The 16,408-nt window shown below is 36.1% G+C and overlaps 1 protein-coding gene across 4 annotated transcripts in view; it reads left to right on the top strand.

Moving 5' to 3' along the window:
* Positions 1–13,066, top strand: part of LOC128220031 (uncharacterized) — a 36,727-nt gene extending 23,661 nt beyond the window's left edge. For 3 of the 4 annotated variants that reach the window (XM_052928276.1, XM_052928277.1, XM_052928273.1), the window contains exons 18-30: positions 442–579; positions 1,174–1,331; positions 1,674–1,773; positions 2,106–2,181; positions 2,570–2,643; positions 3,105–3,227; positions 4,507–4,597; positions 6,139–6,263; positions 7,528–7,702; positions 8,398–8,504; positions 9,142–9,227; positions 10,331–10,547; positions 11,702–13,066. In XM_052928276.1, coding sequence (XP_052784236.1) covers positions 442–579; positions 1,174–1,331; positions 1,674–1,773; positions 2,106–2,181; positions 2,570–2,643; positions 3,105–3,227; positions 4,507–4,597; positions 6,139–6,263; positions 7,528–7,702; positions 8,398–8,504; positions 9,142–9,227; positions 10,331–10,547; positions 11,702–11,806 — 1,575 coding nt within the window. In that variant the 3' untranslated portion in view covers positions 11,807–13,066. The remainder of the gene's footprint in view (positions 1–441; positions 580–1,173; positions 1,332–1,673; positions 1,774–2,105; positions 2,182–2,569; positions 2,644–3,104; positions 3,228–4,506; positions 4,598–6,138; positions 6,264–7,527; positions 7,703–8,397; positions 8,505–9,141; positions 9,228–10,330; positions 10,548–11,701) is intronic. The other variant, XM_052928278.1, reaches the window with a different exon arrangement.
* Positions 13,067–16,408: the final 3,342 nt, after the last annotated feature.

Raw genomic sequence — 16,408 nt, 5'->3', positions numbered from 1 at the left:
TTAGATGTCTTGAAAAAACAAAGTGAGAATCAGATACAAGAGATCCGGATGTGGTACCCTACCTCTTTGCAATGAGACCTCTTGGTTCTTTGACCTGCTCGGTGTAAAGTACCCTTACAAAGGGCTCAACTTTCCTTGGTATAACCAGAACAGAGAACACTATTTTCCCAATACTACCCTTTTAATGCCAAGCGCTAGGCGAGGGAGCTACTGGTACCAATTTTAAAGGTTTTAGTTTGGCGCTGTTTGGGTTTGAGCTTGCGACCTTCCATACCCGAAGTGGAAGCTCTACCACTTAGCAATTTGAGCGGTGTTGAAGTATTGTAAGTGCCTTGGTGTTGTCTTTGTGAGGATTTGGACATTACAGTGAGTCATTGTGGCCAGGGTAAACAGACCCATTTCGTGTAAGACTGGTCTGATAACCATGACAATTCGTTTCAGAATGACGTCATGGTAAGCCTGGATAACGGTGACATTCTCAAGTGTAACATCCAGGATGCCGTGAAGTCCATCAACCCAGAACACCTCGCTGTTGATAACGACTGTCCCCGTATATATCGGCCACTTCTGTCTATACAGGTGACTTTTTATACCAGGGTTCATCTCCTTTAACCTGCTACTGAATTCTTACTTGTTTAGAAAAATTGGAAAAAATCGTATAGCTTGGTTTTGATTATCATATCAATGTTTACTGTATATGATTGCCATAAATCTTTTTCTTTTTCGTCTTAAATTAAAATTATTTGAATGTTTATGTTATGAGAGAACAAACTTAAGCAATGTACATAGGCATTTTATTGTTTCATATCAAGTAATGCATTAGTCATAAGTCTTACCATATACACTAATGTCTAGAATATGAAATTGAGACTTGGACTCAAAGCAAAATTTTAATATTGTCATTAAAATGCTATTATAAGAGCAAATACGGTCAAACTTGCTCTTTTTGTAACAAATAATATGTTCTACAATCAGGCACACACCTTTTATTGAAACATTTAAGAATTCTATTGTCTGAATCTCAACCCCCAATTCAAGAATGTGAATAACTGCTCAGATAATAAGAAATTCGACATTGAAGCCTTTTACTTACTCCAAAGGGTTTCTTATAGCTTGATCACAGGCTTTAAATATCTGCTTACTCTCACAGATGTTATGTTCTTATTTTTCCAGGAAGAGGCCACCGATGTTAACGCCATTGGTCGAGATGTTGAGGCAGAGCTGCTACGTGCCCACAAGAAAAGTATCGTGTACATGTGCTTTGTGGAGAGCCTAGGGACCATGATCACTGTCGACCAACGGGGTTTCATTTACAAGTGGAAATATAACATGTGAATATACATTATTATACTCATAAGAAAACAACATTGTATGTGCTTGCTTATTGCCTTAAGGGTTATATTACATTGAATCTAAAAAGCAATCAATTTCCAAAATTGTTATGCTACGTTCTATTATTAAAATACGATTTGTTATCTTTAAGGCGTTTAATACATAACAAACTCACTTGATGGGATTGTTGAAACTGATTATTAAAATACATCTGTATGTATACTTATTTTTCTTTTATGGAAGTGACTAAATGCATCTGACTTGTTAATGTCATGTTTGGTTATAATAATGAAAAACCCTTTTATCAATATGTAACATCAGTTCTGTTGCATTTTTTTCAGCAAGTTCAAAGCGTCATTTGGTTGGTACATTCCATCCAGAAAATTCAAACTGGAGACATCAAAGATCATGTACAAAGAATCAGAAAAGGATAAACCAAAGGTGAGGAAGACATTATGGGGAAAAAAAATCTACTAGAATGGTTAATAGAAGTGATATGTCCTTTCAAGATTCAGAACAAAGCTGACATTTTTGCACTAAAATAGACCTTTGAATTGAGTGAATCATTAACTGAATGGAGCAACACAGAAAGTATGAAACAAAATGACTTAAAGTGTTAGAATAATCATAGGTTACATGAATAGTCAGGGAAGCTTCTCCCCTGCTCTTTTCAGAATAGATCTATTGTCGGAGTGTTTTTAAAGAACACAATTGTACAGCATCATGTTGCTCAATTTTATCAATTTTAATTATCTTGATATTGGATTCTTCAGGTTGTGTTTACGGACCAGACTGCTCCGGGGAAGAAGCCGAGAACGAGACAGGAGATAGCTGCTCAAAGGAAGCGGGGTTAGTATGTTCTTGGTCTCTAGTTCTCATTTATGAATGTGTATATCAAACAAAAGTTAATATTCTGTTGAAAGAAGGTAGTGTTTCACTTGTCTCCTGTCTAACGCTCCTTTGCTCCAATTTCTCAAACAATTTAAAGTCCCTTACAACAGGGTCAAGGTCAGCAGGCTATTTTTGTTTGGGTGTGAATTGTGTGATATTCACAAGAGTTTTGAGTATTTTTTTGGCTTATTGCAATGAAATCATCACGATTAACCAATTTTTGTTTTGTAAAATCTGGTTTAAGTAAGAATTTTGAAAAAAACAGTGTTATAAATAAGACCTTATTTGTTGCACTGAATTATTTGTGGCATACTGGGATAAAACCCTCCCATTGTTACCTTTCCAGTACAGAACACCTTGGAAAACATGCAGCTTGGGGAGCCCTGGCACCAGGAAGACCTGGATGAGGAGGACATGCTTGTAGGTCCTGTTAATTTATATAATTTTGCATAAGGTTTTATATTTGCGACCTGATTGGTGCATGTACTTTTGTGAGTTGATCTTTTTATGAGATATCCTGAATATTAGGCTGTGAAATTCAAGTCACCTACAATATTCGAAGATTTATAGCAACTTATGATGATATAAATAATAAGGTCATTGGACATGTAACTTGAGTTGCTTAACCATACTAATTCACATAAGATTTTAACCTTATTGTTCTCTATTGAATATCAAAATTGCGCTTCTTCCTGTGTGAATTTCATTAAGAGTAAGTTATGATTTAGTGAGATTGGTTTTAACGGACATTTGGGAATTGGTCATCGTGACAAATTTAAAAAAATCTTTTAATTGATTTAAAGATTTTTTTTAGAAGCTGCTATATTTTTGTATAAATCTTCACTGACAACTTATAAACAAGGTTTTTCTTTCTTCACCAGATGCAGATCTTTGCGCCACGGGGAGTTATAGCTGAAACCGGTGCCATGTTTCACATTGTGTACCGGGACTTGGAGACAGACAAACTGTCAACATACGTCACACGGCTTTACAAACCTGTCAAGGTGGGGTAACTTTAATAATTTAAATCTATACTTTAAGACTTGTTTATTTGTTTAACATTCCAGGTGCGATGTACGCAGGTCATGCATGTGTCGGGCTCCCCAACCAGTACTGTTATAAGTGTTGTGTAACCGCTAACATTCCAGGTGCGATGTACGCAGGTCGTGCATGTGTCGGGCTCCCCCACCAGTGCTGTTATAAGTGTTGTGTAACCGCTAACATTCCAGGTGCGATGTACGCGGGTCGTGCATGTGTCAGGCTCCCCCACCAGAACTGTTATAAGTGTTGTGTAACCGCTAACATTCCAGGTGCGATGTACGCAGGTCGTGCATGTGTCGGGCTCCCCAACCAGTACTGTTATAAGTGTTGTGTAACCGCTAACATTCCAGGTGCGATGTACGCAGGTCATGCATGTGTCGGGCTCCCCAACCAGTACTGTTATAAGTGTTGTGTAACCGCTAACATTCCAGGTGCGATGTACAGGGGTCGTGCATGTGTCAGGCTCCCCCACCAGTGCTGTTATAAGTGTTGTGTAACCTCCCACATTCCAGGTGTGATGTACGCGGGTTGTGCATGTGTCGGGCTCCCCCACCAGTACTGTTATAAGTGTTGTGTAACCTCCCACATTCCAGGTGCGTTGTACGCGGGTCGTGCATGTGTCAGGCTCCCCCACCAGTACTGTTATAAGTGTTGTGTAACCTCCCACATTCCAGGTGCGATGTACGTGGGTCGTGCATGTGTCAGGCTCCCCCACCAGTGCTGTTATAAGTGTTGTGTAACCTCCCACATTCCAGGTGCGATGTTACGTGGGTCGTGCATTTGTCGGGCTCCCCCACCAGTGCTGTTGTCAGTGTTGTGTAACCTCCCACATTCCAGGTGCGATGTACGCGGGTCGTGCATTTGTCGGGCTCCCTCACCAGTGCTGTTATAAGTGTTGTGTAACCTCCCACATTCCAGGTGCGATGTACGCGGTTCGTGCATGTGTCGGGCTCCCCCACCAGTGCTGTTATAAGTGTTGTGTATCCTCCCACATTCCAGGTGCGCGGTACGTGGGTCGTGCATGGGTCGGGCTCCCCCACCAGTACTGTTATAAGTGTTGTGTATCCTCCCACATTCCAGGTGCGATGTACGTGGGTCGTGCATGTGTCGGGCTCCCCCACCTGAACTGTAATAAGTGTTATGTAACCTCCCACATTCCAGGTGCGATGTACGTGGGTCGTGCATGTGTCGGGCTCCCCCACCTGAACTGTTATAAGTGTTATGTAACCGCTAACATTTCAGGTGCGATGTACGCGGGTCGTGCATGTGTCGGGCTCCCCCACCAGTACAGATCTTGTAGTTGTCCTGCTCTTCAATGCCTATCCTCCAAAAGGTAAAGTTCCTTCAAATAAGTGAGCAAAATGCATTTGTAATGCACTTATTATCTGTTTTAACCCATTGCTCTATACTTCTAGCTAGAAAACTTATTTATTTAGCTACTTTTTTTAAACAAGATATTACAACAATACTTCGACAAGATGCAACCATTGGGAATGACATGCACGCAGGCTTAGAATCATGTCTGGGATGTCCTTTTGAGAAGCATGTGCAAGTATCAACAGTACTTTTCAAAGACTGCACTTCAAGGTGCTGATCTTTTTGAAATAGAAAAAAACAAGGGAAAAATCAAATAAATGGAGTTATATTGTTAGCCTATGTTTAATGTAAATTGCTGTAATTAACATAACTTTGGGTGGCCTTCTTTTCACAATTGTTTTTGGTTTTGGTCAAGTTCCCTTATTTTTAACCAGGTTTTCAACGAAAACCGGGTTATTAGAATAAGGTTGTCGTTGGGTGGGCAGGCGGGCGTCAAACATTGGTTTCTGTTCAATAACTTTAGTTAGCATTGATAGATATTGATGAAACGTGGTGTGTAGGTAGCTTATGGGAAGAGCTAGCTTGGGATTGCTATTGAGGGGGGAGGGGCTAAGGTCAAGGTCACTGTTACTTAAAATAGAAAAATGGTTTCTGCCCAATAACTTTAGTTAGCATTGACCGATATTGATGAAACTTGGTGTGTAAGTTGCTTATGTGAAGAGCTAGCTTGGGATTGCCTTTGAGTGGGGAGGGGCTAAGGTCAAGGTCACTTTTACTTAAAATAGAAAAATGGTCAAGGTCACTGTTACTTAAAATAGAAAAATGGTTTCTGCCCAATAACTTAAGTTAGCATTGACCAATATTGATGAAACTTGGTGTGTAGGTAGCTTATGTACAGAGCTAGCTTGGGATTGCTTTTGAGGGGGTAGAGCTAAGGTCAAGGTCACTGTTACTAAAAATAGAAAAATGGTTTCTGCCCAATTACTTTAGTTAGGATTGATAGATATTGACGAAATTTTGTGTGTAGGTACTAGTAGCTTATGTGAAGAGCAAGCTTGGAATTTCGTTTGAGGGGGGTGGGGTCAAGGTCACTGTTACTAAAAATAGAAAAATGGTTTCTGCCCAATAACTTTAGTTAGCATTGATAGATATTGATGAAACTTAGAGCGAAGGTAGCTTATGTGAAGAGCTAGCTTGGGAGGTGGGGTCAAGGTCACTGTTCCTAAAAATAGAAAAATGTTTTTCTGCCCAACAACTTAGTTAGAATTGATGGATAGTGATGAATCTTAGTGTGAATATAGCTTATATGAAGCTGTGGATTGAACTTGCTCATACAACAAATTAATTGGCTATAATTTCTGATTGCCCATAACAAAAACCTGGTTTCGTCGCATTGCGGCGCTTCTAGTTTTAATTGTGACACTCATATATAAACCTAAATAATCATCAGTTAACTACTCAATTTCTTAAGATATTGAATTGAAGATTAACAAAAATCGCAAATACGAAACCGAAATTTGAGCAATCTTCAGTACCTTCATCTTATCTTCATTCCAGGCCCTCACTTCACAATATTCATTGTTGACATACGTACCATGGAGTTACGGGATATCCGCGTTGAGTTACCAATCACTCCTGAGGAGTACAACATGATGATGACGAAAACTCTTTTATCCTGTGATGTGAGTACTAGCAATACATGGAAGATAATTGTTTATTTCAGTGTAAAATTGCATAATATTTCACCAAGTGAGCACCAATAGCTATATTCACTCATGAAATATTTGCTTTTGGTGTTGAGGTGAAATATTTTGCCATTGTACACTAAAACAAACAATTTTTCTTCTTATATGATGCGCCTAAAGTTTATCAGAAAAGGACACAAAGTTTTATGTGAAACGAACGTCTTTTCGGAAATGATATCGTTATGAATGTGTCACAGCCCTGTGCATGCTGATGTTTGATCTGGACGTGAGAACGGGCTAAAAATTATCGAAAAATATCAAATTGGTATTTTCACCGTTTGAAACAATATTTTTATTTCGCTGATAAGTCTCTGTAAACTACCATAAAGTGTAAAACAAATACAATTTTCAGTGGCAGTATTGGTCAGGGTTATTGAGATAACAATTTCGATAGTTAATAAGAAATACACATATAATTACATAGTACAAATTATTTTTGCGTACAAATTATGTGTTTGGTAAACAGATGAGCATAAGCATTTGCTTAGAATGGTGTTGTTAGATTGGTTATAAACTACTATCCTTTTATGTAAATATTTTAAGTTATGAATTCCAGCTTTCACTACAAAGATCAACTTTATGAGAACTTTCACTCTTACAGGAAATGATTATTTTAGTCGTGTGTAACCTTTAACGTGATAACTATTAAATGGACTATTCAAATAATAAGGAGGGCTTTTCTACTCCTGCTGCACTGGCGTCTGCTTGCAGTCAAATATTTTTATTCACATCACGAATTAACTCAATTGATCTTTAGAGGTTTTCCCCTTGTAATAAAAGGTTGTTGCCTCATAGCCCATACCTGTTCAAGGCTCACCTCCATCACTGATGTTATTACTGTTGAATTGAGGTGTACATCTTCCTGTGTTGGAGTTGTGCTTTCATGTCTACTTAAGTGATGGTGTTTGTTGTCAGTGTTTTGTCATGTTCATACATTTAAAATTTTCCATTTGTCCTCGAAAAAACGAAGCTCGTAATTCCATCATCAATGTGAACGCACACCTACATCAATGGAAATCAATTGAATGGTAGAAAGTGTAGACTCTTGTTGTTTTTTAGCCTGTAGCCCAAGTCCATGGTTCAATTTGTACAATTTGTGTGTAACAGTATTCATTTATGTTTGAATTATTTGTCAAATTAAACCAATTCATTGTTTTACTAGAAATAAACTGCTCTTACAGTACATGTTCCTTTCTGACAGCTTACACGTGTGATGGGATCCACTGGCACGGAGTATCTGTTCATTGTCTTTAACGGTCGTGTACGGGCTATATCACTGCTAACTGGGCAGACTGTAGCACGAACAGGGCTCACAAAAGATGAGAATGCCAATGATGATGAAGATGAGGAGGAGGAGGAGGATGATAAACCAATAGGTGATCAGTAATATTTTATTAGAGAGGTTGCAAAAAAGGTGTGTTTATGTGAACATAATGTGTAGCTGCCTGTCCAAGTAGTATTCAATACTGATTATTTTAGCTCGATCATTAATGCAGCTGAATGCAGATATCAATCACTCAGATATGAGTCTATTTCATGGGCAGAAATCAGTACTGGTGACTTTTTGAGAGACTATGAAAAAATTACCTAGGTTGAGATTGAATCCACAATCTCTTGTGTGAGAGGTGGACACTTGTACCACTAGATGACTAACCCTTTGAGTTAAATATTTGTTTGTGAAATCAATCCTTATGTATGAACGTAAATGATAAAAAACTGACTCTTTGATACAACATTTGTTATCTACCGTACTCTCTTTTTCAAACTTTTTTTAAGGTCTATTAATAGCCTACTGGTGTATTTGTTGGAGTCGTCGGTGCATCGCAGTGCCAAAACTGTTAAAGAGTTTCAGACTAAACTAGGCAAACATGTTGCCAAAGACAATACACACATGTACAGCAAGGTTCATAGCTCTGGCTGCAGTTATTGTAGAGTTATACCCCTTTGTGTGAATGTAAAGGCTCAGCCTACACAGCTTGAGGTGTAAGATGGCATGTTTTTAATGGGACATTAACTTTATCCACATGGCAGGGTATGGTAATTGTATCAATGTGGTGTTTGAATATTTCAGAGTTCCCTGGCTGTATCGTAGATGAGAATCTCCTGTTCTATCCCCCTGATGCTGAGTGTAAGGTGGCTTGTCTTGACGGTCGGATGCACTGTATTCTCTATGGCAGGGTATGATCATTTGAAACTGGATAATATAATTTACCATAATGTTTATAATAAGCGATAGAAAGTAATTTAAACACAGTTCAAACTTATAGGGGATATGTGACAATTAACTTACTCATGTTCTAAAATTGTGCAATTTTACCATGAATGTAATGAATGAAGAAGAAAAATAATTAGGACAAGTCATAGCCTTTGATTCATTCTTGGTGTGGTTGACATCTTCCAAAATCTTAATTGGCCATACCTCAAAAGTGTTCAAGAAATTAACAATAAACTTTGTTACACTACCAGTAATTTAAAATGCAACTGTATAACAAGACCTATAACTCTGGCTACCCGTATTATGTTGGGTCACTGTGAAAAATACACAAAAAAAATACTTATCGTCTTAGTGTTGTAATTATCAGATGAAAAGGTGCAGATTTGTTTTGGGCAGCAGCAGGTTTAGATCACTAAACAAGTTAACCATTAAAATCCATTATCTCACAATACTTAGAACATATTGTTCATGTATAACTAAATAATTTTTATGTAATTTTGCAGATTATGGTTAAGATTCTTTTTAGCATAGCGACATGTTAAGAATTAACAAGTAAACTTTGAAAATCAATGGTCTCATAATCATTTTTCATTTTTACAGAAAATGTCCAAGATGTATATAATTACATTTGTGGATAAGAACAAATACAGTGAAAGACGAGCCATGTACAAGACTTACACTACACTGTGAGTAATGGAGGTTATAATAAGCTGAAATAAGTTTCAACTTAACACTACACTGTCAGTGATGTGGGATATAGGCTTCACTGCAAGTGAAATAGACTAATGCTTTACACTACACAGTCAGTATAGGGGGTTTTGGGCTACATTCATAGTGTAATGAACTTCATCTTTACACTACACTGTCAGTATGTTGGGGTTATAGGCTGCATTAGTAGTGTAATGAACTTCATCTTTACACTGCACTCTCAGTATGTTGGGGTTATGGGCTATATTCATAGTGTAATGAACTACATCTTTACACTACACTGTCAGTATGTTGGGGTTATGGGCTACATTCATAGTGTAATGAACTTCATCTTTACACTACACTCTCAGTATGTTGGGGTTATGGGCTACATTCATAGTGTAATGAACTTCATCTTTACACTACTCAGTCAGTATAGGGGGTTTTGGGCTACATTCATAGTGTAATGAACTTCATCTTTACACTACACTGTCAGTATAGGGGGTTATGGGTTACATTCATAGTGTAATGAACTTCATCATTACACTACACTGTCGGTATGTTGGGGTTGTGGGCTACATTCATAGTGTAATGAACTTCATCTTTACACTACACTGTCAGTATAGGGGGTTATGGGTTACATTCATAGTGTAATGAACTTCATCTTTACACTACACTGTCAGTATGTTGGGGTTATGGGTTACATTCATAGTGTAATGAACTTCATCTTTACACTACACTGTCAGTATGTTGGGGTTATGGGCTACATTGGTAGTGTAATGAACTACATCTTTACACTAGACTGTCAGTATGTTGGGGTTATGGGCTACATTCATATAGTGTAATGAACTTTATCTTTACACTACACTGTCAGTATAGGAGGTTATGGGCTACATTCATAGTGTAATGAACTTCATCTTTACACTACACTGTCGGTATAGGAGGTTTTGGGCTAAATTCATAGTGTAATGAACTTCAACTTTACACTACACTATCAGTTTTGGGGGCTTTTGGTTTTACTGTTACATGTAATTAATCATAATATATATAGAAGTCATATTGTCATGCTAATTTATTTACCAGATAAATTTTCCATTGTCAGTCCAAAGCCAAGGAAGGTCCCAGTGGACTTACGACTCAACACGCACCAATGGCAGCTTGATGACATTCAGCATCCGGCAGTGGCGGCACGCCGAATGATTCTTCGCAAAATTGATGTTGAGATGCGGAAGGCGGGGCTTATCAGGGATCATCCCAAACTCATCAAGAGGATTGCCATGTCAGACAAGGTGGAAAACTACAAGAGTCTGGATAAAGATGTGAGTAGATCTATAATGAAATAAATATTCATGGTGCAGTTGGCAGAATATTGATTTCTTTAATTCATACAGCACTAAGTACATTTATACAAACTGCTTTTTAGTACATTTAAATTCCGATGCTATTTCCCTGATGTTTTATTTATTTTGCCCAATTTAAATTTGTCAATGAAAGGGTTAAAGAGGGTTGGGTGCCGAGAATCTTTAAGAAAATCTTTGGCCTAAATGTTTCCTTTTGCTCCTTTTGTTTTTTTACATGGAATGTACTTGAATTAAAATAATGAATTTGATGTTAAGGTTTGTTTGTTTGTTTGAGAGCTGAAAAAATATGACAAAGGAAGATTTTAACAATTAACTTAAACACCTTTTATATTTAGTGCTATGGTGTACATGTAAATTGTTTTAGATACCCAAATGTTTAACACTATCCAATCAACAATACTTTGTAAATTTTGTAGTGATTGCTTTATTTTCATTTTTGCAAACAGGAAAAGTCATTGAAGTCACCTTTTTCAATATCTTTCTTATTTAAAAATATCTCATCAATAAGCAATGAATTGAGTTTATTTTTAGTCGGTATTAAAAATGAGCACAAACTTGAGCAAATAAAAATAAAATCAATATGTTGCCATTTGTGACATTTATACAGATTTAAAATCATTGAAGTTACAACTACCTTTCTTAAATGTTGTGGGGCCTGTGGTCCTGTTTCAATAAAACCTCACACAGCTAAAGAGTACTCAGGGAAGGGTTAGTTCCGATGATATTTTGACTGAGACATAGCCTAGGCATTAAAAAAACAAATTTGGTTCCGGTTACCCAACCCTTTCTAATTTTTTAAAAGTGTGTGTTTAAATATGTGTTTTAAAACCTTTAAAGCTTTATAAAGAAGATTACTTTAACACCATTCCCCAATGATGACAATATTGTTCTTACAAAAAGCCTAATAAGAAAAAAACAACACCTACCTTCCCTTCCTGTTTTTCAAAAGGATGTTACCCTAAACAAACCAGTTTTTTTTTTGCCTTATGCCATAAGCAGGGTTAGACCTGGAAATTTACTTGAACTTAAGTATCTTTTTTTGAAACAAGAACCAGACGTTTAACATTGAGCTTGTTGCCTTCATGATGCTCATTTGTAAATTGTCTCGACAGATATCCCAGAGTGGTATACTTGACAAAGAGGCTATCATGCAGAGACGGGCAGCTAGTAGGGCAGATACAGCAACACCACCAGTGGACGACGATGACAAGTTCTGATTGGTTGATTGAGGTGGTGTACATATTTTGATTGGTTGATGGATGAGGATGATACATTTTTACTGGTTTATTGAGAAAGACATTTTCTGCATGGTTGATGGAATGTGTTGACACATTCTGATCAAATTCAGTAAGCCAAGTTCTGGTTGGTCGGGTGTATATGGTCATTTCTGATAGGTTTGAATTCATTGAATACAAACTCATTCTGATCAGTTGACATTTAAAACCTAACAAACTCCATTAGTTGGAATTTGAGGGAGATAACTTTTGAATGGTTCAAAGTCGAGGATGACAAGTTCTGATTGGACTGACCAAAGTGGTTTACCAAAAGAAAATGGAAATATTTAGTACAACAGTGTATTAACAACAAGTGGGATACTTTTAATTTGTTCAGCTTTAGTTAATGTTATGGTCAAGTCTGGTGCATCATGTTTATACTGGAAAACAGAGATTTACAAAGCTTGTGATAATACTCATAGTTCATGTAACTGTTAGTAGTATAATGTAGATAAACTTTATTTATTTTATAGAAATGTTTGCTTCATTGTAATCCATTGTCATGTACGGCATTTTTTGCAGCATTTGCTGAATCATAATTGTTGCAATGACCAAAATTGTCAGTGTGATAGTGGCCAATACACATTATTTTGCTCAATTGTGTTCAAATGTGTCAATAAGATTTTCTATATATTATGAACTGCATGTACATGTATCATTGTCATTACCAGTACCTTAGGCCACACCATTAGTATTTTTTTATTCATTGGATTTTGACCGAGAAAATAAGTTGTGTGGTACTTATTATTTCATGTTTCTATGTTGTTTGACATAACATGGTTTCACAAAAAGCGTTTTTGGCATTTTTAGCTTTATGTTGAAAATAGGAGCAGTCGATAAAAAAGTAAATAAATAGGTGTTTTTTTTTTTAAATTTCCTAGATTAAGTTGTGTTAAAATCCATAAACACAACTTCAATTCAACTTGTGGGATAGATAAAATATTGCAAAATGTATTTAATATGCATAACGTGTTACTGTATGATAATTGTTATTTTCATTATGATAATAAAATTGTTATTATTATATTTAGGTAATAAGTTTTATTGATTGAGTGTACTATTTAGAAATTCATATGTGCTATTGCCATTCAACAGACTGTGATTATATTTTACATGACAGTGCATTAAATTTGTTATTAGTATAAAGCTTATTAAAGAGAATAATGAAATAAAATTGTTCAAAACCATTGTTCCTCATAGTTAAAACCATTGTTCCTCATAGTTAAAACCATTGTTCCTCATAGTTAAAACCATTGTTCCTCATAGTTATACTTTTGATAAGAAAGATTTTAGTCATATTTCCCTTTCATGTTCTGAAATGGGGTAGTTTTTTTGCACACGGATATTTAACATGGCAGTTCCAGGAAATAGCATACGGGAAGTAAATAAAAAGGTTGTTTGATTGTCTTTGATCATGTCCTGGTAATGATGGTCAAGTTATGTGCAAACTTAGACAAAATGTAACCATTGTTGAAACCTCACTGCATTTTAGAGTTATTATATTTGGTCCGCTATTTATTGAACTTATTAATCAGGATGCTTCACCTTGATGAACTCATGGACAAATGAATTTAAAACTGGGTCACATGTGATATAACAATGAGGTCACAAGGTCAAATCTTAGATTGTTTGGCTCTGGAACCAAATCATGGTAATTATTGGTCAGATTATGTTCAAACTTGGATAGAATGTTACCCTTGATGAAATCTCACTGCATTTTAAAAGTGGGTCACAAGAGGTTAGAAACTAGGTCATTGTGTCAAATCGTTGACTAGTTTTATACTGGGTCACATGAGGTCCGAAACTAGGTCATTAAGTCAACTCCTTGAAAATCATGTCCGAAACTAAATGTGTTTTATCATTGTTCAGACTTTGTTCAAACTGTGGTCAAAATGTCCCCATTGGTGCTATCTTTATATATCTGCTCATGAAACTCTGCCAGAATAATACTTTTCTACTTACGTCACATGGGATGCAAAAACTAGAGTTACTATAGTTCAAATCTAAGTACAAAATTGTGAACACCCTAGAGACCGTATTTTTGCAATATATCTGGTCAAATCTTCATGCAACTTAATCAAAATATCAGCCTTGGTGATTTTTGAAAGAGGTTAAGTTTGGGTCAAATACTGGCTTACTATGTCAAATTTTAATGTTGCATTATACAATATTCTTTTATTTTAAACAATTGCAAACAAACTCATCTCAAATCGAATGTTCATAAGGGTCCATCACTCTACAGCCGAATTGCATGTTTCTGTTAGAATATTTTATCAAACTAAGGACTTCCATGACATCTAATTTGCCTAGTTGGGCGGAGGATATTCATACAACAAATTTGCTTGTAACCTTTTTTTACTTTACATTGAAATAGGTAATACGTGTGAAAATAGACCGTATGAATGTATAACTATGGATTGTTAGTGAACAACATAGTGTTAATATTAGTGCAACATGCGTGTACAACAACATCAGGTAATTGTATCAAACTTGGACACGTTGTACACACGTGATCTTTAGGCATTTTTTTTATTGCTTTATAGTAGCTTTTGGATAAATGTTGACAAATCAATAAACGTTTTGGGTAAATGACAAAACCATATTATTTTCTGCGTTTGAGTAAAACGAAATTAGAAGAAAATTATTTTCCCTTGTTTATAATGGAATAACCGGCGTTTTATATGCACGAGTGGTTCATAGGCACGAGTATTTCGTGCGCATATGAATGTAAAGGCATTCAGCGCTGGGAAGCAGATACGCTCACATCGATACAATGGATTGTTGAATTTTACAAGCAACTGTTGAAAGTTTTCTTTTATGAATTATCTATTTGATATCACTTGTATACATAGAGTTGTAATTGACACTTGTATAACTTGATATAGTACGTATACATGAATCATATTAATGATATGTTTCTTATACATAATTGTTAGGGAGCTTATGGGTGATGAGGCCCGACATCTAGTGGTACGAGACAAATCCTGTAAATCTGGAGGACAAACGGACAGAGGTTTCTGAGTTTTCCCAAGGAGGGTTTTATCTCAGTTTTTCCTCGGCCAGTCGACCACGTCTCTAAGCTCCATTTTTGTCAGGCATGTTGTTAATAAGGCATACTTTGCTCATGTTGCAAGTTTATGCTGTATATGTTAATCGGTTCCCCAAATCGCTTCACTGAGACTTCCAAAATAATACTGATAATTGAAAAGTGTTGATTTTGTTGTTTTCTATAGTAGGTTATAGAATGGTATTAAGAGAAAAACAGTTAACATGTAGCCAATTGCATAAAACAGGCTAAGTCTTCCGTTTGGTCAAAGTTACCCAAAACGTTTATTGATTGGTCAATAAGTATCCAATAATAGCTACAAACCAATCAACTTGTATGAAAAGTTAACTAGCCAAAAAGTATGTTAGCCAATAGATAAGTTAACTAACCAAAAAGTATGTTAGCCAAAAGATAAGTTAACTAACCAAAAAGTATGTTAGCCAAAAGATAAGTTAACTAGCCAAAAAGTATGTTAGCCAAAAGATAAGTTAACTAACCAAAAAGTATGTTAGCCAAAAGATAAGTTAACTAGCCAAAAAGTATGTTAGCCAAAAGATAAGTTAACTAGCCAAAAAATATGTTAGACAAAAGATAAGTTAACTAGCCAAAAAAGTATGTTAGCCAAAAGATAAGTTAACTAGCCAAAAAGTATGTTAGCCAAAAGATAAGTTAACTAACCAAAAAGTATGTTAGCCAAAAGATAAGTTAACTTGCCAAAAAGTATGTTAGCCAAAAGATAAGTTAACTAACCAAAAAGTATGTTAGCCAATAGATAAGTTAACTAGCCAAAAAGTATGTTAGCCAAAAGATAAGTTAACTAGCCAAAAAGTATGTTAGCCAAAAGATAAGTTAACTAGCCAAAAAGTATGTTAGCCAAAAGATAAGTTAACTAGCCAAAAAGTATGTTAGCCAAAAGATAAGTTAACTAACCAAAAAGTATGTTAGCCAAAAGATAAGTTAACTAACCAAAAAGTATGTTAGCCAAAAGATAAGTTAACTAGCCAAAGGATAACCAGTGGACAACGTATCAACATTTTATAAAATTGGCTCTTTCTTTAAACAATTTGCTCTTGTAGGACACTACTGTGTCTGTTTCGTATTAACACATGATTTTTTTATAAGCTTGCATGACACTAACACACACAGTTTACCCTCTTATGTCAAAATCCGAGGAGCAAAAGAATTAAAATAGGCTCAAAATGCACGATTCCGAACTAGATATTGTTCTAGGGTGTGTACCACCAAACCCCCTTGCCAACATTTACATTTTGGTACTGAAGGATGGGCGAATGTCAAAAGTTTGTGCCCCCTCTAACGCCAATTGCTGGACCAGCCCCTGTATGTTCAGATGCTGGTTTGGGTGAAATGAGTGTATATTGCTACTTGAATGAGTCACTTTCACATATGAGTATCATTTTCTTAGAATTTTTGTGGTTTCGCTCCAAGATACAAATTAGTCTATAACTCCAACCACATGGCTGAATAATTCGATTTTGATG

The sequence above is a fragment of the Mya arenaria genome, chromosome 15, assembly GCF_026914265.1.
Source record: "Mya arenaria isolate MELC-2E11 chromosome 15, ASM2691426v1".
Taxonomy (NCBI): domain Eukaryota; kingdom Metazoa; phylum Mollusca; class Bivalvia; order Myida; family Myidae; genus Mya; species Mya arenaria.
Note: the sequence above shows the minus strand (reverse complement) of the source record. Positions and strands in the feature narration are given on the sequence as shown.